The sequence below is a fragment of the Parasteatoda tepidariorum genome, chromosome 1, assembly GCF_982258835.1.
Source record: "Parasteatoda tepidariorum strain Cologne lab strain chromosome 1, Ptep-v5.0, whole genome shotgun sequence".
Taxonomy (NCBI): Eukaryota; Metazoa; Arthropoda; class Arachnida; order Araneae; family Theridiidae; genus Parasteatoda; species Parasteatoda tepidariorum.
In genome coordinates, this window is record NC_141755.1 from 83,435,380 (window position 1) to 83,460,539 (window position 25,160).

A 25,160-nucleotide genomic window follows, 5' to 3' on the forward strand; every position below is an offset into this window, starting at 1 on the left:
ACGAAGTCCTTTTTTCTCTAATAGTAGATAAAAAAATCGAAATAACTAATTTGAAAACAGAATTTATTTAGTAATAATATTTGGGTTTTCCTAGGATTCAGTTAATTGATTTTGATTGATGGTAAGTCACTGTTTCCGAAGAGTCAAGCTGACAATGAAAAATAGTGATTTTAGTCTCAGTACTCTTTTTTATTTCAAATGCAGATGAAGATAATATATTTATAAATAAGCGTTGCTTAAAATAGCGTCAATTTCCATTAAAAAAGGGTTACAACCAATTATTAAGGCACATGTTTCCTTTTTTTTTTTTTTTTTTTTGCTGACACAGACACGTAAGAAGTTTGTTTTTGAACCTAGCCACATGATTGAAGCTTACGGGCAAGCGAGATGATTGGTATGAAATTCAGTACAGTCTATCTTCAAAAAAATATAATAAGCTAAAAAAATTATTTTCAAATTTAAGAATCATATTCACGTAATTAAATTTATGTAGATTTTATAACTTTTACTTTGATTTGTATGCAAATTATTTTTCCCAATATTTATGCCAAAAACAGAAAATTTGGCTGCATTGACACAAGCCGGTTTTCTGTTTACGAATTATATTTAACACATACGCTGTAAAAAAAATTTATATCAAATTACTGTATGAAGTACCAACACTTTATGTGCATCATCCATAAAATCCACTTTACTGTAAATTCATTTTTACCGTAAAATATCATACTTTTACAGTAACATTTATTAAATTAGAGTGATTCCGTGATTTTAAGGTAACTGTACGATAGTACTGTATATTTGAAATATGGTATATGGTAAATATACAGTATATTTAAGGTAAAAATTACTGCATATCATATTTTTTGTTCCGCAATATTTTTCGGTGAAAATGGATTTTACGGTAAAAAGTACGAGCTCCCCAATTACTGGTACTTTTTACCGTAATTTTTTACAGAGGCATTATTTTCCCAGTCGTTAATTGCATTGTCAACTATTTATTGCAAAATACTGTTGACGGACTTTCAGATTAATTCATATTAATTTTAGCCTTTACTGGTGACAAAAAATATTCTGATAAAGTGTGTAATGAAGAATTTTCATCTTGTGAACAAATATGCGTTGAAACATTTAAAGCTTAGTTTTATTTCTTTCTAATGTAACGTATTCCATAAAACATAACTAACAATTTCATACATTACAAATATGTCACCTCCGCATAGTTGGTATTTCAGAAAACGACCTGGAAGTGCCTTGCTTTTTGAGGGACCTAGAAGCCAGCATACTTGTTTATCTCGCTTTGCAAGTGGTCACTTGAGGTGTCTCTCGTATGTTCAGGGGCAAAAGACTTTTGGACTTTGCACTAAATGTAGGACTGCTCAGGCTTCGCCCGAGCATATTCTAAACTGTATCGATTTTAAGATCGACGAGGTTTTTTCAAAACCTCATCTGTTTTTAGACTTCCTGGACATTTTTGGACTTATGGAATTGGTCTTATTGGGATGGACCTCTTGGGGATTAGAAACAACAACAACACAAATATGTCATATCTTATAACGTGTAGTTGCACATAAATAACGTTATTTAGATTAACTCCTATATACATACAAATTTTTATGGCATCACATATCATGATTTTAATTATGCATAAACAATTTTATATCAACACCATAATTTTAAAGCTTGAGTTATTAGTTATCCAGTTACAATATTGCCATATATTTTGTTCAATAAACATTTTTAAATCCTATACAGCTTAATTCCTTCACATGTCAATCAAGAATGAAACACACGGACTTAATTTAAAATTCAAATCCGTAGAAGGAAGTTCCTTCAAAATTTATTCGTGAGCTATATCATTATTCAGAGGGTCTGGTAATACTTCCATGGAACAAGTCCAATAACTCAGATCCGGTAACGGAGCTTCCTGCCCAGGTTCTTTCCAGCCACAACTTAACTTGTGGCCGGATCGATATTGACAGTAAGTCTCCCATAGCACATTTTATCTCTAATCATCCTCATCTTCGGTTCAATATCGGTTAAGGTCAATTCAGCTTTCTCGAATAACCTCTTATGTTCTGTTCGAACCATTTGCAAGATGGGTTATGGTATTGTTTTGTAATTTAAATTAGTTTAGGTTGAGATATTCTGTCTCGTCAAATAATTTGAGAATATCATTTAAGTCATTTATATGTAAATAGTTTTTTTTTATCCAAGTTGTCTCAAGAAAATAGCGAAAGTGTAAAGGAAGATTGTAGTTCTTGATATCAGTATAAAAGATTTATTTAATAAAAAAAATTAATAAATGCATTTTAGTAAATGGATTTAATAGTGGATTTAAAGTCTTCTTTTTGTTTGAAAAAAATATGTAGGAAAGGCTATTATTATTTCTTGTACTTTGATAAATAGCCTTAACTTTCTTATCAGTTGAAACCTACAGTTATAGTAAACAGATACAAGACTAAAATAATATTTATCAGATATTCTTCAGATAATGAAATGGCAATATAACCGAAATTAAAATTTTTTATTTCTGATTTATTTTTACTTGCATGAAAACAATAGGGATTTTTTTTTACCTTTGACCCATTTAGTTGATTTTTGTTTTCATAATTACGATAGAGCAAAAAAATGCATTTAACTTTATGCTATGCGAGGTTATAAACCATTACAAAACTTTTTGATTAAGGAACTTTGCTTAAAGAACTAATATACGCACGTAAAAGCGAGTGTTACAAAATGTTAGACTTTTCTCATATTTAATGTCAGACACTAAATTTGACTGAAAATAAAGAAAAGTAATTTTTTTAAATTACTGCAATTTTGTTGTTCGTCGAAATTCAATTCAAATATATTTTTTTTATTAATATTAACATTTTATCTCGTCTAGACTTGAAATATCGATTTCATGAGAAAAGCTAACAGTTGCAAAAAAAATCAAAAGGAAATTAAGATTTTTTTCAAAAGAAATATAAGTGTATAAAAAAGAAATAATGCAGAACACGAAAAATATTCCATAAGATAGTCAAGATTTCTTCTAATATGAATCCTCAATGCATTCATATCAAAATCAAGAAAAAAAGAAGCCGGACTGGCAAATCATCAGCAACTGGCAAATGTCCAAGACAGATATTCCTTAAAAACCTTTTGCGTGTTCAATTCAAACAAAAACAATGACATTGTAGCAATTTTTTTTTATCCTAAAGACGAAAATGTATCAATAACAGTCAAGTTTGTTTTGTTACAGGAAAATAAATGATGTTATGGAAATTATGAAAACTTAAAATCTTTCCGTTTATTTTTTCTGGAAAATAAGAAAGGAAGTAATGAAAATTCATATTTTATCTCATCATTAAAGTGTAATCGAATGCAAGTCAAACAATGAAAAATAAAATTCGTCTGAATATCAATTTACGAAACATGTTACAATTTACGTAAATTTTTTTTATTTATAAAGAATCATATAGCTAGGATATGGTATAATTTGAAGTGCGTTAAATTAGAATTTCTATAATAATATTTAAAAAAGAAGAAATCCACAGTAACATTAAAAATATTATTTCATTTAAATGTCTAAATATAAATTTTATTCCGTGAGGAACAAAAGAAATAAAAAATTTTATGCAATATGTTTTAAGTAATCATTCCAAATGTTATTTTTGAAGGATTTATTGATTTATTTTTGAAAATAATTGTTTTTATTTATTTATTTTAAAGAAATTTCTTTATTTATTTATTCTGGAATAAGTTTGAAGCCGATTTCAGACCATTTACAGCAGTTTAATTTTTAAAAAAATTCCTTTTTAAAATAACCTTTAAGTAAATAAACTGCAACTAAACTTTTGTTCCATTGCTTGATAGTTTATATATATATATATATATATATATATATATATATATATATATATATATATATATATATATATATATATATATATATATATATATATATATATATATATATATATATATATATATATATATATATATATATATATATATATATATATATATATATATATATATATATAGTGGAACCCCGATTTTACCTTGTCCTTTCGTAAGCTTTTCCGCATCAGCTGCTGGTTCCTGCAAATTGCCTATTATACCGATAATGCTACATTATCTCGAAATTTAAATTACACATTTTAAGAAAACTCCGCATTATACGTTTTTCTTCTTTTTTTTAAATTTGAGAGATATGTTTATTAGCTTTTGAGTCAAAATCATAAGGGTGGTGGAATACGCAAAGTACAGAAAGGGTTGTTAAAGGAATTGTGAAAGCTTAAATTGGTAAGTTAGCAAAGGGAAATTTTTCCAGCAAGCTTCAACATTTGAATCTTGGAATTATACAATCATTTAAAGAGCGTTACACTAAGCATCTGGTTAGGTAATAATTTCCTTCTCTTGGTTCCGGTGACTTCAAAAGTGTTTCTAAAGCAAGAATAAATGTTCTGGACGATCTGGATTTGTTTTCTACAGCATTTAACAGCATCGACTAAAATACATTACAAATCGGTTTAATAAAGCATCTCGGGGTTAATCGCTTCTTGTTATTAAACGGCAAAATTGGCTCTTCGGAATTAAATTGCATATGTGAAGATTTTCTGAAGTCGATGACGCGTATATAGACTGCAACACACATTCCATTGCTTTTCAATTCCTTTAATATCAGATTTAATGCAATGACGATGAATAAAAAGTATCGGAGGATATACCTACAACTTATCAGAGTTTCAAAGCATAGGAACTCTGAAAAATTTGTGAATGTAAACCATAAAGCAAATTAGCTAATAATGGCAAGTATTGATAGGGATGTTGTTGAAATTGTACCTAAAAGTGAAAAACATGTTAAGATTATACCTGTTATAAAATGTATAATATGTATAATACGTAAAAAACATGTTATACATTTTTTGTAATTGCTCATCTCGTAAGTGTCAATTTTTGAAAGATATGTTTATATTTTTTAACTCCAATTTTATATCATTCCGCGTTTTTTAATGCTAGATCGACGTAAAATGTAAAATCTGAATTTAGGTTCCACGTATATGCGAATATATTCACAATTTTTTCACAATTTTTATATTCACAATTTTTTCACAATTTATCATCAAAATTATAATCAAAATATTATAATCAAAATATTTTCAAAATTCTTTTTAATATTCATTTCATTTCATCTGTTTATCTTAGAACGTCTAAATTAAAAATTAAGCTTCTTTTGCAATGCATAAGCATACGATTTATTTTTATGCATCTAACTCTTTTGAATATTTGAAACGTGATTCAATTTAAACTTCACTTTTCTCGAAGTGAAAATTTTATGCGAATCTTGTCCGCTCAAGCAGTAAAAAGCTAAAACTGCAGCAACACATTTTTGTTTGTTAGATATTTTTTAGTATGCTAAATTTAATTTATGAGGATGTTTTCACTAAAAGAAAAACAATTTCGAAGACGACAAAGTCAAATTATAAAACTCTGTGAGTCGTAAGCTCTTTTTTCGTATTTGAAAATTATGTCTTTTTCTGTTCGTTTAATCTCTTCCCCTTTTGGAGCGCTAAACTATTTATTACGTTAGGAAACTAAATTTTCTAATCAAAATAAATTCATTTTTTAAATAAGGGGGGGAGGGAAACGCATGATTTTTAAACTGAAAAATAAAAAAATCATTAATAGTTTTTAAATTAAGTTAGATCAAACTATTAATTAGAATATAAAAATAATTATAAAACAGAATGTTCATAAATTTGAATAGTATTTTATTCATTTCATTAAATACTTTGTGATAGTCAGCTTTAAAAATCCGTCAACTTCAATTTTACCAATGCTGTTCTATTAAGTATTATGAAAATGATATATTCAGAATTACTTTATCTGCGTAATTATCTGTACTGTGAAGTTATCTATAATTACTTGTACTGAATTAAGAATTACTATAAATGACTATTAAGAATTACTCTACGGTGTACCCAAAAAACACTGGGATTAAAACAGAATTCTGAAGCATATTTTTAGAAATTTTCTCAAAACACAAAGGATTTTATGAATGAAAGTGAGTTAGAGTAGAATTTATAACAATGCTGTAAGGCAGAGCTTAGATTCAGATTAAAAAAAACACAAACTTCACATATAACTCAAATGAAAGGACTGACATAAATTTTGTCCTCTCGGAGAAAAAAATTCTGTTTAAATTACCGTACTATATGTTAATGACATTTATGGTTTTAAAAAAATCATAATCATGCTTAATACAACCAAAATATACTATATTTAAACAATTCATTTCCTAATTCTTAAGTTTATATGGAAACTGTTGCACATAATTATAAAATTAGATAGTTAGCAGAAATTACCTTTGAAATGATATTGTCTTTCAATAAAGTAGTTTTACAAATAAGTGGAAAACATTTCGTACTGCGTAATATGTTCCTAAAGCTATAGTGGACTCCCAAAATCGTGAAAATCTATCGAAAAAACGATTTTCTAAGTTTTACCACTTTATATTAATTAAACGATATAAGAAGGCATATTAATTATTAAAATCATAAGAATTTGAAAAACATTTTACGATATTAGTGTTATTTTGCTTTTTTATTACAAAAACTTGTTATTGTGAGTGTTTTGTGTGGTGTTTCTCAAAACAAAAATTTTGCATCGAACTGGAAATTGAAATAGTTCCATGCGCTGTAAATTTGATGACTATTCCATGAAACTTTTTTGACACACTCTCTAGATCAATAAAAAACTTGAAGAGAAAAAATTTCAAAGTAAATTGCCACATCATATTTTATAGTTATTTCATTGTTCCAAAACTTTCATAGAGGGATGATTTTAATTTTTTTTTTGTTGCCGAAATTTGCTTTTTCTAATCGGTATGGAAATTAGTTGAATGTCTGTTTAAAAGTTATAACAGTAGAACTATTAATTTTTACAAAAAAAAATTTTTGGCATGAAAAGTAAGTTACCACCACAAAATTAATTTGCAATAAATTGATTTTATTAAAACAAAAATGTCAATACTTACTTAATCTCTGATTTTAAGAGATTTAAAAATTAATAAATAAAGTATCATTGAGATTTCATCAGAAAGAATAATAAAGAAAATTATAAAAATTTATAACGGTTTATAAATACATTCAGTTTATACTTTTAGTTCAGATTTTCTAAGTTAAAACTTTTAGACAACAAATGTAAGAGAAAAACACTTTTATCCAAAAACAAATCCTACCGTTCTTTTTATAGAAAAATTTTCTGTTCAAACAGAACTGTAGCTTTATTTATCTTCTAACCTATATCAAAATATATTTTTAAAGAATTTCGAACACCACGTTTTCTATTAAATTACAGTGGTACCAGTATTAGATATAGAGATTGATTGCCCACTATTGAATAATTTGTTGGTTTGTATATGCGAAAATAGAATTAAATCGATTCGTAAAGGATAAACAGAATTCAGTTCTGAAGTATTAAACAAATTAGTATAAACATCGGGAATTATTTTATTGCCTAATTTAAATTCAAACTTCAAGACCAAGTAACATTTCTTTGAAGTTTGATTTTTGACACTCATTAAAGTATGTTATGGTTTATCGTACTTTTTTCTAGATTTTTTTATAAGAAAATTAATTAAATGTAAAAAATTTATTTAGTTAAATAAGATTTTAGAAGCATGCGGCCTCATGCTAGATTCATTGTTTGTTTTTTTTACTTTTGTATGAAGTTCTGACACCAGCGCTCAGGAGAAGGTGAACTGTCCGGTGATCAAACTTTTTCATAATTCTCAAGACTTTTTTTTATATCAATAATTAGTGAAAAATTCAAAATAATCTTATTTGAGGTTTTTTCATTTCAATATTATGCAAAAAATGCCATAATATGCCTAAAGGAGTCTAAGCTATAAGAAAATGCCATAATATCCTAAAGGCCTAAATATACCACAAAGCAATGAATTTGTGAGAGCGACCAAACTAGCAGCCATATGCTGATAGTTTGGTCGCTCTCACTTTGGTCGCTAAGTATCAACTATTTAAAATTTTCTCCACGATAATATTCATAGAAATAGCTGACATAATTGTAAGCATTTAACTATACAAATTGCAGAACTTTTTATTTGAAAACTGTTGTTTTCTTAATTGATTTTTTTAAAAATAACTGTTACTCTTCATCTACATTACCAACACAGTAAAAAATTTTAGTTAATTGTTCCCACGATTTTTGATGTTCAGGAAAATTAAATTTTTTTACGGTGCATGTTTTCGCATTTTTTATTTAATTTTTTACTGTTATAGTTTTATTTCTTTATTTCTTTATTTATTTTCTTTTGTTTGCTCAGTTACTAACAACATATATTTTCATGAGCATTGGAATCAATTTATGGCTTCATTTCAAAAAAGTTTTGCATAAGAAACAAATATATTATAATAAATAAACTCGCATTAAATCCTTAAACAATTCTTATTTTAACAGTTTTATACAACTATGCACAATAACTACAGTTTCGTTTTTAATGTATTTAGTTTACCTCAGCAACAAAAATGGCAGAAACTACGTACCAATTTTTTTTACATTGTACTAATATTACATTTGTAATAAATTACTTAGTTGTGCATTAAGTAAAGAAAAACTGCAAAAACTGTAGTTTTTTTTCTTTTTTAGCGAAAGGAATTTATCTAAAGCGTAAAAGAATATATAAAGCAGAATGAAAGAACAGAATGAAACAGAATTTATACTTTTACGTAGAGTTTTAAAATGTCATATTTAAAGCAAACATCTTTAATTTTATTATTTTAATTTTCATAAAAAAATTATCTAGCTAGGATTAAAATTTCATTTATTCATTTTATTTTATTTTAACCTTTATTACGAGACTTAAATGAAAAAAACTATTCATTTTTTCCACAGAAAATATTCAGCCTTCAACATATTTTACTGGACTTAGTATTATCTGCAAACTTACATTTTTTATTTAAAAAAATTTAAAAAAAACAATTGAAAGGTTTTTTTTTTAACTAAACTGTACTCTTCAATAAAAGCAACTTCACGACTCATTAAAATAAATTACATAATCAAATTTTCTTTACTTTTAAGCAAATGCAATTAGGATATGCTGCGCAGTCGCATAAAATAATTCCATTTGCAACAAGCGTGAAGAAAAAAAACTGAAATTTTTTTTTATTTAGTTTTTACGGTTCTTTACAAACTTTAAATGCAATAAGGAAATATGAAAGTAAAAAAATAATAATACGAATAATTAAAGCAGACTATTAGACTCCGTTTATCGAATTCGAAGACCAGTCGATTTAATTTCAATAATTCAGTTGCTTAAAAATGTTTTTTTTTTGTATGTTGTTATGGTTTGTTCAACAAGAAAATGAAACTTTATTTACAGGGAAGAAGCTAGAAAAGGAAACAAATTATTAGCATTAAACTAAAATATTATTTACAAAAACAAATGGTTGAGAACGCAAACAGGAAGCATACTACAGTTTAAATGTTGAATGTAAATTGCAAAATATTGCACAAACATTCTGAAAAAAACTAAGATAGTTTTCCTCAAATGTGAAGTCAGATATAAAGTAAAAGAAATTGTATTTTATTAAAAATTAATTCATGATTTGACCAAAATTTATTTGGTTTAATAAAAAAAATCTTTGACCCTTTTTCATTTTTCCTTCTAATAAATGTAACTTTTTATTCAATGTTTGGGTGTCTTTGTGATTTGAAAACATGGAGATTTGATTTTAAGATATGTCTCCAAAAACTTCAAACCTCTGAATTTATTTGACTATGTTTGTATTGTTGGTTGTACTATGTATTGTTTGCAGGATTTATAAATATATTTCCGTGGACAGATTTATAGTGTATCCCCAATACACAACTGCTCCCACTATTTAGATGTTCCCGACACAAATGTTTCTATTAAAAGACTTCCTCGATAACAACATGACTTCTAAATACTTCATTGCGCTATTTTTTCAGTGCACATTAATGGGAAAGCCGTTTTGTGCTGTATATGCTGTTATATTTTAGAGGTTTTTCCCTTTTGAAATATGATTCTTTTTTGTTTACTTATTTGCTTACTGATTTGTTTATTGAAATTGAAAAATCGCAGTAAACATTTACTAAGACAATTAAGAAAATTTTCGACAAAGCATTTGATCGAAGAAAATTAAGAAATCTTAGAAAAATCATTAAAAAAAATTACCAAGACAATTAAGACAATTTTTGGAAATATTTAACAAATAAGAAACTTTGAAGTATTTCGATGAAGCATCAAATAAAGAAAAAACACACTTTTAAAAGTCCCTTTTACACATAACAGTTTTTAAATTTCTAATTGTTATTCTATAAGTTTCTAGTACTGATAAAACAATTTTCTATAATGTGATAAATTACTGCAAAAAAAGTTTGACTCAATATTTTTCGATGTCTCAACTATTAATATTCGAATTTCAGCTTTCTTCAAAAATTTTATTAAACAGGGCATAAAAGGAACTTGAGTTTTTAAAAATCAACTATTTTAAAGTAATAAAAGCAAGTAAAAAAGTAAAGTAAAAATAAAAAAGTAATTTTTTTGTAATAATGTCAAATCCGAATTTCTAGATGTGAAAAGAAAAAGTTTCGAGATTCTTCTAACCAACCCTTGGTTTAATGACACTCAGGGGAAGCAGTTGTTTTTCTCGTAAACATTTAAAAATAGCTAATAACACTTCTATTTACGTCACATAAAATATAATTTAACCAGTTCAGTAAAGTTCTTATTTTTTTATTTAGTTTTTTATGTTATTCAATTTATTTGTTTATTTTTGTTTAGTAAATATTTAAAATAGGAACTAATGTCACTTAATGTTTTCTATAAAATTTTATATGTTTTATATTGAGTGAACAAATTAGGCTTAAGTATAAGAATAATTTCTCTTTCCAAGCTATAAACTTTTTATCTCTTAAAATAAATAGTTAAAATTATTTTAATGCTGAAAATAAAAACTTCCGGATATTGTGAAACGCACACTTTATACTATAAGTTTTCATGATGAACTATGTCTATGTTAGGCTTAATTGTAGCAATAATTTCTCTGTCATAAGCAATAATTTGTTTCACTTGTTTTTAGTTCAAATAAATATCTAAAATTATTCAAATGAGATTTCCAGATAATGTTGAAAATAGAAAACTCTAGAATTAGATATTGTAACTCACATTTTACACCAAAGGTTTTCATAATAAACTTAACTGTCGGGTGCCTTACTCTTCTAGAGGGTCATTGCGCACGCATAAACAATTCTTTAATGCTTTCTAGGAATTAGTAGTGGCTTACAGAAAAAATTATAAATATGTATTTTAAAAATTAAAAATTCTTGTGGTATTTTGACGAAAAATCTGCAAAAAATTAAGCAACATTGATTTTAGTACTTTTTTGACAAAAAGTGTTTACAAAAAATTTAATCAGTGACATAAAGCTTTGTATTCAAAATAACTATTTCGGTAAGCATGCATACCACGTTTATGACATACCGATACAGATAACTCATACAGTTATATTCAAACCCCGACAGTCTACCATGCTCATGTTCTACTCATAATCAGATCATTCAATGTATTATTACTGTAATATTACTGTAAATATTAGTACGATGAGAGGATTGATTTTTAAAGCATCTGAATTGAAAATTATGTATTCATACCTGTGCCTGAGATACAGTTTTGTATAATTTACATTTAAAATGCCATTTAAAAACACATGGCTTTATGCACCATCACACGAATTTTAAACTGTTAAAAAAATTAATAAATCTAAGTAATCAATCTGTCTATAGTATTGTATAATTTTTTTAAACAGTAGTTTTAAAATAACTTGAGAATTTAAAATTTGGATTGAGTTAAATATAATTATAAAGCGTGTCTCAAAGTCTCCTATTTTTTATTTTAGTATTCCTAATGCAAGGAATTAATAAAACTGCTCTGGATAAATAAATAAAGGATATATATGGAACTATAATAATATAACTATAATATAACTATATTAAAAAGTATGGTATTAAATTATAAATATAACTGTACACAAATAATTATTGAGAAGCTTGATTTAAACCACAGTGAATAATTACCAAATCAGAACAAGTTTTGTTCAATTTTAACTTAGAGATAGATTTTAAATAAACTCCTACTAGATATTTAAAAATACTCAAAGTGTGGGAACCAAGTGATAATAACCTATCTTATTAATTGTTTCTGCAAAAAGATTTAAAAATGTTACCAATTATTTATTTTCAGATTATAGATTTAATTATTTTTTGAATTTCTTACAAAAATCGCTAACGAAGCAAAAACTCCCAATTTAATCATCTTTCTGATTTAAGCAAGTATAGAAGAATCAACAATAATTGATAGTAAAAAGCAATAATTTTCCACCATTCGCAAAATAACTGTTAAAAATTTATACCTTATTATTTATCGAAGTAACTGATCCAAAATAATTTGAACGGATTATCAAAACAAAAACATATATCATGCATGAATTTTAAATTATTAAAAAATTCGATAAACCTAAAGGTTTAATCTATCGTATTATCAATTTTTTTCAAATAGCAGTTTTAAAATGTCCTAAGTATTTAAAATTTGGACAGAGTTAAGGAAAATAAATAAAAAATGTGCCTGAAAGATAAATTCATCTTTCAGGCACATTGGCTCTTAACTTTATTTTATATTTCTAGCACGTAGAGATAACAAAACTGTTTTGAATAAAACATTTATGTTTTAATATTATAACACTCGTGTAGAATTATATATTTTTCGAATGCGACTTTTTTTTACTTTGCATTCTTGGGCTATTTTTGTTTTCTAAAACAATTGTAATTAATTAAAAAAACGTTAAATAATAGTTCTTTATTTTTCTAAAAGAGAATGGGTGACTTTTAAAATTTTACAAATTTTTATCTAACTACTATAGATTTTTTTCTCAAACGACATGTTTTCGTTCACATTTAAGCGACCGACGACTAATTTGTATGAGACTTTCTTCACTATATTCTTCGTTCATTTTTTGAACAGCTAGAGATTACTACAAAATCATATTTTACTTTTTTTATGTCAGTAATATAAATTTTAAAATAAAAATAAATGACTCCCCGAAAAGGCTTAAAAATTCAATATATATGTTGCAATGTTTATAAATTAATTTCTGTAATCTCATATAATTCCAGTATCTCTAATTAAATAAATCGTTACGATTTTACGAGCTATACAGAAGCGAATTTCCCTCAATTAGCTCCAAAATACGAAATCAATACCTATCTCTCATAAAGTATTCTAAATCCATCCCCGCAAGTCTCGCAAAATGCTTGAAGATCACGTTGGTCTAGAGGCATAAGTAATTTATAACAGCTCCGAACATTTGTCTTTGCGCTACGTTAGCAGTGTAATGATAAAAGTAAAATAAAACCAAAAAAAAAATATTCAGAGCAGTTAAAGCATTAATGCTAATCATAAATATTCCTTTTTTTTACTGTTATAGTAAATTTGAATACGCAGCCTATAATTAACTTTGTTAATGATTCTGTTGAAGTTTCTGTTTATGTATTTTGCAAAGCTTACATATTATTTTAAACATTTAAAACATGAAAGCAACCGTAACAGTTTAATATATGATCTGAAATATGTTTTAGATACCAGCACAATCATAAGAGCTATTTTATTATAAGAGCATATTTTTCTAATTTTAAGGTGGCAACAAATTGTTCACTGTTAATATATTAATGACACGTCTCAAAATGTTGCTTAAACGCCTTTTCATATTATTTATAAAAACAGCTGCTTTTTTTGAAAATTTTGAAGGAAAAAAATTTGACAAGACATTTGGTGACAATTTCAGTTTTTTTTTAAATTTGAATTCATTTAGATATGTAGAATTTGTTGCATTAAAAAAATTGTTCTGAAGAGGAAATGAAGTAACAAGGCATATTTTTTATTCTGTGCACATAATTAGTCGAAAAGTCCAAAACAGTTCTAGAGAACCTTCATTGATATTTTTTCAAAATGTAAAAAATAAATGCTATTAAGGAATTTTAATCGAGTAACTTCTGAAATCGAGGAACGTTGGATGAAACTGGGTCCGTTAAGATTTTCTTTCCGTTAAGAAACGCAGCCTACAAATTTACTTCGACATTTACTTTAATATCAAATTATGCCTTTATCTCCAAAAATAAAACCTATTTAATGTAAGCAAAGTGTAACTTTAAGGATGAATTAATCATATTTTTAGAAACATGCCAAAACTAATCCAACCTGGTTGGATAAAATCAAGTATATACAGAAATAATGATTTTTGTTCCTTTTGTTTTTTTGTCACAATACCGAAAAACTTACAAGGGCTTAAAACCTTGGGATCTAAAAAATACATTTGAAATTCATCGTAAAATAAGTTAGTTAATCAGATTTAAGAACAGAAATCAAAAATAAAGTTTTTATCGTGTTCATCTACAATGCTACAGGCTTCATATGTCTATCGTTTATACTTGAGACAATCTATCTAACTTTCCAAGAATTTTGACTCGGAGTATTGCTGATCATGGTTATCTATCTGGTCATGTCGACTGGAAAAAGTCGGATTTTAGTGCTTAACATATTGCTCAACATATTTTAAACGTGATGCCGAAAACGTGCCTCAACAATTTAAAGCAATAGCGAAAAATCAAATCTTGAACTTATCTAAGCTAAATCTTCACACAATTAGAAGCTACTGAATGAAATTAAGGGAGTAAAAATCATAAATTTTAGTGATTTTTTTTTCTTCAAAACATTAGCGTTGAAAAACGAATAGCGGTCACAGTATCTTTTCCAAATAACATGGATATTTTCCGCCACTAGTTTTATGCGATTTCTAAGTGTCTGTAAAAAAAAATTTAATAATAATGAATATTATTATTCAATAACTTAATAACGAATAACTTAACGAATATTATTATTCAATAACGCAACATTGTTTAAAAATGATAAAGTCTTTTTAGATCAAAATCTAAATAGTGTTTGATTCTGATAATATTACACATTTAACTCAATCACTTTCAGCATGTAACTACATTCTCTTGATGAAATTTTAAACATTAATACAAACACCTTGAAGCGAAAAGAATTAAATATGAATCAAGCTTATACGTGTATAAAAGTATAAACATACTTTTTGACAAAATTTTGTGATCAGATTTTTCTCTTTTGAACACTTATATATAATTTTACATTATAATGAATTTTGCTTCATAAAGATTTCAACATTTTCCTGGAAAAGATTGATAGCTACAACTTACAATAAAGATCTTATTTTATTTTAACGGGTAATAATGGAACGATTTTGACTCTGATGTAGCTTAAAGATAATGGTAGTAATGCCATAAAGGGAAGAAGTCAAAAATGTATAAGAGAAAAGATGTGAGTATAAATTATCACTCATACAAATAGAATTCATCTTAATGAACCTGTTTGTTTTCAATGTATAGATTCAATCAGCAAAAGGCAATGCAATGCTAAACACCAATTTTATAGACAGTTACATGATAGATAGTTATATGATAGATGTAATAGATAACTAGAGAACTATTTTGATTTTGGTATGACAATATCTGATGCCAAGAATCAATCACCAAACAGAAGAAATTATGCGTCCTTCAAATGCTGCCTAAATAACATATTTGGGATTCAAATTCATTTGACCAATACTATAGCAAAATTACTTGAAATATATAGCACTATATTTCATCGTAGCAGAAAAGTAATGATTTGGGTATATTTCTGGTTAGGAGAGATTTTTTTTAATATTTTCGCTTCGTAAATATTAATTTACTATTTCTATAATAAAAACTTCTTTTCGAGTACAATACTTTGCTTCTGATAAAAATTAGGGAGCCGTGACACACAAATCTATTTCTACTGGATACTTACTTCCACAAGTTACAACAAATCTCAATAATTTTTATAAAACTCTGTTATTGTATATAAGTAATCTATTAATAATTAATCAAAACAATAATTGGAATACATTGAGATTTGTGTATTTTAAGAAAGTTTGGTAACAAAGTTTGGTTTGGTCATTTTTTTGGTAGCAAAATCCATTTTATCAAAAAATTCTTTCCCAAGTCAAAATACATATGTTGTTTGATAACAATCTCGTAGTTTGTAAGCATGATAAAATTGGCCCCCATAAGTTGCTTTAATTTTTAAGTTTCATGTTTTTTTATAGAATAGCAATACATAATTATATGTTTCATTTGTACAAAACTCCTTAAATCTTACGAATTGTGTATTTTGGAAGAAAAAAACAATTCGCAAAAAAAATTTTGTGAATTCAAACAACGATACATTCATTTACTTGTAACAACAAGTAACATTTAATTATGTACACCTATTGAGTTATTGTGGAAAAAAATTTCATAAAATCTACATGTCATGTACCATTTTAAAAGAGAGTGCAAGGATTGAAAAAACCTTGCTTCATTTTTCCTCCTTTCTTTATGTTTATTTAATTACTAAAAATTTTCTATTATTTAAAGAATTTAATTTACATCTAAGAGGTAGATTTTGCGAAATATATTTCCATCGCGTAAATCGTAAACTAAATATTATTGCTCAATAATAATTTCTATGATGTAATTTATAAGTTTCAAAATTTAAAATTTAGACAATAATTTTACTGCTGCAATTCAGAGTAGCATTTGAAAAAATTAGAACGAACCCACCGGCTAAAGTTTACGTTTTTATAAAATGATCATTTATAGAAATTTTCCTTCAAAACCCATCCTTTATACTATTAGAAATGATAAGTTAGGAAGCTTTTATGTGCATAGCTACTATTCTACTATTTTTCTTAACTATTCTACTATTTTTCTCGCTAGATGGTGGTTTTTCTCATGAGTCATATAATCCCAAGGGAGAAATAGTTATTTCAATAAGTTAAGAATCCCCAAATGGAAAATAAATCTACTGAATAAAAAAACAATGACTACCAAAGAAAAAAAACTAATTTTAAAAGAAAACCAGACGAGTGACCATTACGTGATTTCACCCACGCATTAAAAGTGTGGTTTTTGCTGGCAGCACATGACGAAACAAATATGGCTGCTTTAAGTTATTGCACACTGTAAAAAAAGGGCTTCTCAAAAATTGAGCAAAAATGTGTCAAAATATTGTCGAAACAAATAATAATCGAAATTTAAAATTAGAACAGTAAGTACTCATTTTTGAGCAGAATGCGTGTGGAGGGAGAGATGTGTGAAAGAGATGTTCGTTGGCTATCGGCAGGATTCCTCGAGTCAAGGACAAAACAAAATAGTTGTAGACCCCAGCTCATGAAGAGTTACGAAGCTCTATATAGTGACCGCCACAATAACACATCATGATATTCATTCCATTCGCTTAAGTGGTTCTAAGATGCAACGAAAAAAGCAAAAAATTAAATTAATCTTTCCGATCTCTTGACGAAGCTATTGGGACAAAATTTTCAATTGCAACCCTTGGTATCAACGAAATTATGAATTAGTATGTCATGATGTGTCATCAGGAACCGATAAAAACAAATTCAGGCCCAAGGCCCACCACATTCTCCGGAACCCTTACAAAATATTTTGAAATTAAATTACTGAAGATTGTATAATATTTTGAGTAATCAGTCCCAACAATAGAAAAGAATCTATTGAACTGTATGATTCAAGATAAACATTCTAAGAAATTTTGAAAGCAGACAGTTGAAGATTATTTTTCTAAGATGAACCTTACGTATCTATAAATTAAAGCAAAATATAAAACAACAAAACAATTTTATGTCAAAATAAAAATAGTTTGGTGGCCACAAACAATTGAAATCAGTGATTTTTGCTAAAAGTCACTGATTAGCTGAAAAATATTTTTATTGTAAGCTGCAATTGTTTTTTATTTAGTTTTTAAGCCAACACAAAGCTATCCCACCGTCCATTAGACTTTTTACTAATTTTTGAGACCCCTCAGAAATTGTGGGCCCTAGGCCATGTCTATTGGGCCTAGGCGATAATCAGGCACTGTGTGTCATTGTGGCGGCTAGTATATGAAGCTTCCTAATTCTCTCTGGACTAGGGTGTACAATTACAGCTGATAAAGCATCCTACTACAATTCCGGACGTCCTCGATTTGAATCCGGCAGGCAGCCAACGAACATCTCTCTCATACATGAGTATATGCTGTTGCAATTTTAAAAACATGGGGTTTTCAAATTCAACAATTATTTGTTTCGGAGTTATTTTAAAACATTTTTGCTCAATTTTGAGAGACCTTTTTAAACAGTGAGCAAAAAATAATGAATAATTCTTACGCTAATGCATACTATTAAACACATGTTCTTCATATTGTTAGGCACTTAAATGCGATTTTTAATATATACGAAATTTAAAGTAACAAATCAGAAAAAAGTGAATAAAATTTTTTTTTGACTAAGTAACATGGTCGACTTAAACGGAACTCAGCTTCAACTATTTTGAATGGATAGTTTCTATGTGATGTCGTTTTCGCGATTGAGATACCTTCCTATCACAAAGAAGAGTCAATCTCCCATATTACAATGAACTATTAATCTACTGCTAAATTTCATTATAAAATTTCTACTTTAGTTTTAATTAACGTTACATAATATCTTAGAATAAATTGTTAGGATTTTATTGATACATATTTAGATTAACAGTGCAACACATTCAAAAAATGTTTTTCTCATAAAAAAAATTTTTTTAAAAAGCTATAAATTAAGAAACAAAATACAACTTGAATCAAACCATAGAAGTTTGAAACATAATTTTCAATAAAATTAATATTCAAAGAAATTAAAAGGATATTTTTATCTTAATAATTTAAATTAATCCCGAATTTTAAGCTGCTATTGAAATTACATAAATAATGAGTTTAATTAAGTCTCAAATCCTGTATTTATTAGCTTTGTCAGCGAATATATAAGAGAATAAGTTTTAAAATAAATAATGATTCTCATAGTTTTTTATTGTAATATTAAAAATAATGATTATCAATAACTATTTTGCTTAAATTATATGCAATTTTGTGTAGAAAATGATACTGTAAAAATCTCACTGAAATCGTAATAAGTTTTGCCTAAAAAATAAATAAAAAAAAAGATCGTGGCAGAATTCAAAGCAAAACTGATTTTAATAAATAAAGAAATAATAATTCATATTTTTTTCCTTTTTATTCATTAATAAATTTCTTTTGTGTTTTTTCATATTATATAGTCAGCTGTTTTTTTCTAGTTATTTTTCGAATTATATACAATTATATTCTATATTAATATAATAACTAATATATATATATATATATATATATATATATATATATATATATATATATATATATATATATATATATATATATATATATATATATATATATATATATATATATATATATATATATATATATATATATATATATATATATATATATATATATATATATATATATATATTTGAGTAATATATTTTCATAATTCAGAAATTTTTGTGATATTTTGTGCAATTTTATTACAATGTCTGCAGTGTAAAACCCGCAATTAAATTTATTTTTAAATTATCTGCATAAATATGTAATAAAATAATAACAATGTAATCTGCATAAATATGTAAACTTGAATAAATATGTGTATGAATTGATTGTGTCTTTCATACCAATGTTATCCATTAATATTTTTTATAAATGAACTGCCTTTAGTTATATATCAATTTATTGTTGTTTTTTTTCCTCTTTTTTGTGTAATTTCTAAATTACAACTGCAAATTACTATTATTTTCAAATTTCTCTTGTTCTAAATTGCTATTGTTTTTTGCGGTTATAATTTCGTTGTTTCACTACTAATGAGAATATTTGTAGTTAACAATTTAAAATTATAGCACATAAGACCTGAACTAACTTCTCTCTAAATAAGTATATAAATATTCATATAGTTTTTAAAAAATTTTTGAAACATTTTCAAATTTTATCATCAATAACCTAAGTAGCGTATTATAATGTTCATAAAATTATTCTGAAATATTAAGTCATACTTAATTAATAATTCAATTGATACTTAACAATTTTTCTCAATTAATAATTAGGCCAACAGTTGCATTAATTTTAGTGTTAAATAAAAAGAGTATTTAATTTTACATCACCAGTACTGTTTGGCAATCACGAGATGAGCCTCCACCTAACTGAAATGAACTTCACTGAGAGCTCATCTCGGGATTCTCAGACAGTAAAAAGTGTTATGCTAAATCATATCATCGTGTGAAAATGTAATATGACTCCTTGTGAAAATATTGTGAATTGTTGTGTTAGATTTGGACAAAATTATTGTCCAGTGTACCAATGTTAGAGCATAATATGAGCCCATTCTAGTAGAGTTGTGAAGTGATTGTAGTTCTTATTTACGGAAGGAAATATTCAATTACCAAATGTTTTTTTTTTATATCCAATCACCGAATATTTTATTTATATTAATGAACTTAAACAAAAACAATAATGATTTTATTTATATTATGGCAAAGAACCCTAACTTTCAAAAAAAAAATTTTTTTTTCTGTATCATGCATAAATATTTCTAATAATAATAAATTTATAAAATGTATAATTATTTTCGAATTTAAAAATACGTGCATAAAAATGTAAGGAGCACTCACCTATCTCTACCTAAACCAATGCCCATGTCACGTTCCGGATCACGGTCGAAAAACTGGTACGCACCTCTCAGAGGGGTCCTAGTCACCGATCGACTTCGTTGCACCATACCTCTTCCATCCATCATGGGATCTTCACTCATGCCATAATATCCTTCTCCAAAACCACTGCTATACGAGTGGGGCATATTCATGCCCGGGTCGCCCAGGGTCGGCAGAGTCAGGGGGCTGCTGTTGCTGGATCTGCTGATGCCAAAGTGACGTCCCTTCCGGGACGGCGAAGTGGAGGGACGGCCGGATACCGGACTGGCTCGGGCTGAAGGTGGTTGAGATATGGAAGCCGACGGGTAGATCTTGGTGGTGACCGGTGGGCTGCTTTGGGATAAACCATAGCCACCCGTCATATCTAAGCGACGTGATGAAGGCTTGGGTGACCTGGCCACCGGCGGGCCGGTTATCCCCGGGCCGTACATATCCCTGGCAGACATTGTTGGAAGAAAAGTTTGGCGGATTTCGTATAACCTATCAATGTTTAATTATTTTGTTTTATACTCACATGCAGAAATGATTAAACAAAAACATATCCATTTTAACGTAATTATTTTCTTCGAGCCACGAATGTCGAAGTTTTTTAACATGCTCTATAGAACTTGGAAAAAAATTGGATGATTGCCAACTCAGAATAAAGTTCTTTGTTTGTAGTAAATTTGAAATATTCTTTTAGCATTGTAGAATATTGAAGATAAATTAATTAATTAAAAATAAAAACTTAATTTGAAACTTTTATCAGTTAAGATTATTTTTTTATAATTTCAAACCTAACGGCACAAGAAGTAAGCCGTTCGTTAATTTCATTCATAAACTTTTACTATGAATAATTTATCATCTTAAGCATATACACATATAAAAAGTTTTCATATTAAACAGAATTTCATAATAAAAAATTTCTTTTTAACTAGTGTTTTGATGATTATGCAAATTCTTTTTGCAAATATTTAAAAACTAAGAAACGATCATTCATAATTCCAAACTTGTTAATTTGATCTTGAAGAAATTAACGGATCGATGAACGTACACACAAAACTGATTAGAAATCGAATTTTCAGTATCGAGGTCTTGTCTCATGACTTGCTTCACATATAAAATCGAAGTTTTCTTTTTTTTCATACGAATATTTCTTTCCTACTCTCACTTTTTAAAACTGTGAGAAAGGCATCGAATTCGATCAATGACTATGAATCTTTACCAAATGATAAGTTCTCGGGGTTTAAGAACTACAACTTCTTCATTCTCAGCTACGTCCAAACGATGGCTTTACTTCAAATATATACATGCTCTTTCAATTCCAGAACATTTAAAGTGGGGAACTATTGTTCTACACAGTTTTTCCACCACCAGAGTTCATTGCACACGCCCACTAGGAGTCCCATCTCACTCTACACCAGAACAGTTTAATGAAATTCGAATTCTGTAGTAAGAAGACTCACTACTAAAATCGTTTGGAGAGCGAGTAGGTGCGGCGGGTTGTAACAGCGGCTGCGCGAATAATCGATTTTGTATCCTTGCGTAATTTTGGAGCGTGTTGCACCCCCCTTCTAGTTCCCTCGAAGCCGGATTATCATAATCCTTTCCCGTTAAAGGGAAATCCCTCAGCACATAAACATTCCAACCTCAGCATTAAAAGTTGTGGTATTCTTTAGAATGTTTCATAAAACAAATAAAAAATGTATAGAATCGTTGTGCTGAGTTGAGATGTTTTATTACTGAATGTACATAGTTGATTTTTTTGGTATAACTTTGGATTGAGAAGAACAAATAATAAGATCAATACTAAACATTCTAACATTCATTCTATAAAAAATGCACAACATTTGTAAGTCATTCTATTTTAAGTTTTGATTTCTAACATGGTTCGTGAACTATGATGAGCATGCGCATTGTTGAGCAACTAGATTATAAATCTTGGCACTTAGTAGAGGATACTGAACTTTGACCTAAAACTTTATCTTTTATATTCGATGGCAGAGAAACTTATTCTTTATTAAGTTTAGTAAATTATAAAAAAATAAAATTATTTTTTGATTTCATTAACTTAAGGTTGAAGTAATAAAATCATGTTATTTAGAAATTTCATTTACAATAAATTAGCTATCTATATTTGTTTCTGTATGCATTGATGTGAAAAAACAACTTCTCTATTGAAAAAGTGCATTTACAATTTTTTTCTATTGTTACCTATAGCTTTGATTACCTATGAACAAACAAATCATGTTTTCAGATCCACAAATGTGTATTTTTTTTTTATATTTTTAATTCCTTTAAATGTCTCCCTTTTTCTTTTATCAAGATAAATGACAATAAAGAAATCTTTCTCGGATTATTTTCAACTTTTGTAAAAATTATATGCCATATTACGGAAAAGCAGTAATTGGTTAGAAAAACTTTTTTTTAAATAATTGCTTTAATGAACATCAAAAAATTATCATTTTATATTCAGAGCATTATTAGCAAAGTTACTTTAAAAAATAACGTAAATAAAAGCATCAAACGTAAATATATATATATATATATATATATATATATATATATATATATATATATATGCGTCTTGTTACAAATTCTTTTATCCTAAAATTCCCTCCTGTAGGAGCAAATTCTTTTCCATAGAAAAAAAAATTTAAATTTGCATGAAAAATAAAAATACAAATTCACAAAATGCTAAGAAGACTAAGAAAAAAATTATCTTCAGATAGTTCAGTTTATAAATACAAACTAAATTCCTTTAACAATTTCATTTGTGATTTGTTACTTTTTATCAGTAAATAAATATTTGACATTTCATTCGACAAAATTATTACTTGCAACATTTCTTCACTCATTTAATTAGTTCTGTCTTTAATAACTCTTTTAATTCCCTTTTTTCAATTTATTCATTGGTCAAATCTATCAGGAAAGGATGTTAGACGATATTTTTACGCTTTAAAAAAAAAATCTTTAATAAGGAAGGTAGTTCATAATTTATAATGTTATTAAATTTTATTACATTAGAAATTGAAAAATATTTTTGTTGAAACTCCTTATATTTCCCCCTTTTACAAACAATTAAGAAATTTCATTATGCTAAAAAAGTGGAAAGAAACTTGTGGAAAGTATGCTAAAACTATTATCTTTCCCTTTTTCGAGATATTGTAAAATTTTACTGTGTTAAAAATAGAAAATTATTTTTGTATAAAGTATGTTACAATTCCTATGTTTTCCTTTTTTACAAGCAATTATAAAATTTATTATATTAAAAGTAGAAAAATATTTTTGTATTAAGCATGTTAAAATTCTTATGTTTCTCCTTTTTACAAACAATTATTAATATGCAATTTATATTCACAAATCTTAAATGAATGAATATATTGATTTTTAGTACTCTGGTCCCATTATATTATTTTTGTTAGAGATATATAATATCCGAGCAAGATTTTAAACCGTCCGATCTCAGACTAGCATTTTAAACCATTTCAATAAAAAGTTGTATATTTATTTTCTCTGCCTGCAGCTCTTCCTAAGGAGAAACAGTTTTACGGGAGAGTTAATAGGAATCAGAAGAGCGTAGTTGGTGCAGTTACAAAAGCAAAATAAGTATTCCGTGATGACCACCTTTAATGCGTAATTTTAGAATCTTTGTTGAAACTCTAAAGAGTTTAATTGTGTGTGTGCTGTTTGCTGAAACTCTAATTGCGAAAGTCTAAAAAGTACTTATATTAATATTTAATTAATATATGTACCAATTAATATTAAAGCAAAGGAAAAAGATTATATGAAAATGTAATAAATCACTATAGAGAAAAGCAGGACTAAAAACATCAAATTTGATTGCCAGAGGAAAAACGAAGACTCGAAAAGGGATAATAAGATATAACTATAAGTTTCATGAGGTAATCAAACTCATTTTTGAAGTTGTTCATTACACCTCTCTCGAAATATGATATAGTCAACATATTTCAGCAACATATTTCGTCAACATATTTCAACGACATATTTCGTCAACATATTTCAACAACATATTTCGTCAACATATTTCGGTAGTATTTCTTTCCTCCCTTAAAAATATTAATTCGTGACCCCTAATGCTCCTGCATGGATTAAAAGTGAAAATATCGAACATCCAGCATTCCTACAGTCGTCCAAAGGTAATTTATTTTTATTTTTTTACATCAAAATTTTTTAAATATTTTTATTTCCTTTTATCCCTTTTTTTACATGTAATTTTCTTGGTTTGTATTGAATTGTGCTCTTATTTTATGTTTTGTCATTTTGTTTAATGTATTTATACAATGGCATGCTAAAGTCTCCAGCCAATGTATTTCTTATAACGTTTTCCAGCATTTGGCTGTTTAACTGAGTGGAAAACAAATTATTTATATTTTATATATTACTATAAGCAAATTCAAATAAAATAACTTTATTACTTATTTATTATTGTATGCATAAATATTTGT

General features: G+C 27.0%; 1 protein-coding gene across 2 annotated transcripts in view; it reads right to left on the minus strand.

Moving 5' to 3' along the window:
* LOC107455932 (ELKS/RAB6-interacting/CAST family member bruchpilot) overlaps positions 1-22,406 on the minus strand; it is an 88,284-nt gene extending 65,878 nt beyond the window's left edge. The window contains exon 1 of one of the 2 annotated variants that reach the window (XM_087167823.1): positions 20,674-22,406. In XM_087167823.1, coding sequence (XP_087023949.1) covers positions 20,674-21,158 — 485 coding nt within the window. In that variant the 5' untranslated portion in view covers positions 21,159-22,406. The remainder of the gene's footprint in view (positions 1-20,673) is intronic. The other variant, XM_087167822.1, reaches the window with a different exon arrangement.
* Positions 22,407-25,160: the final 2,754 nt, after the last annotated feature.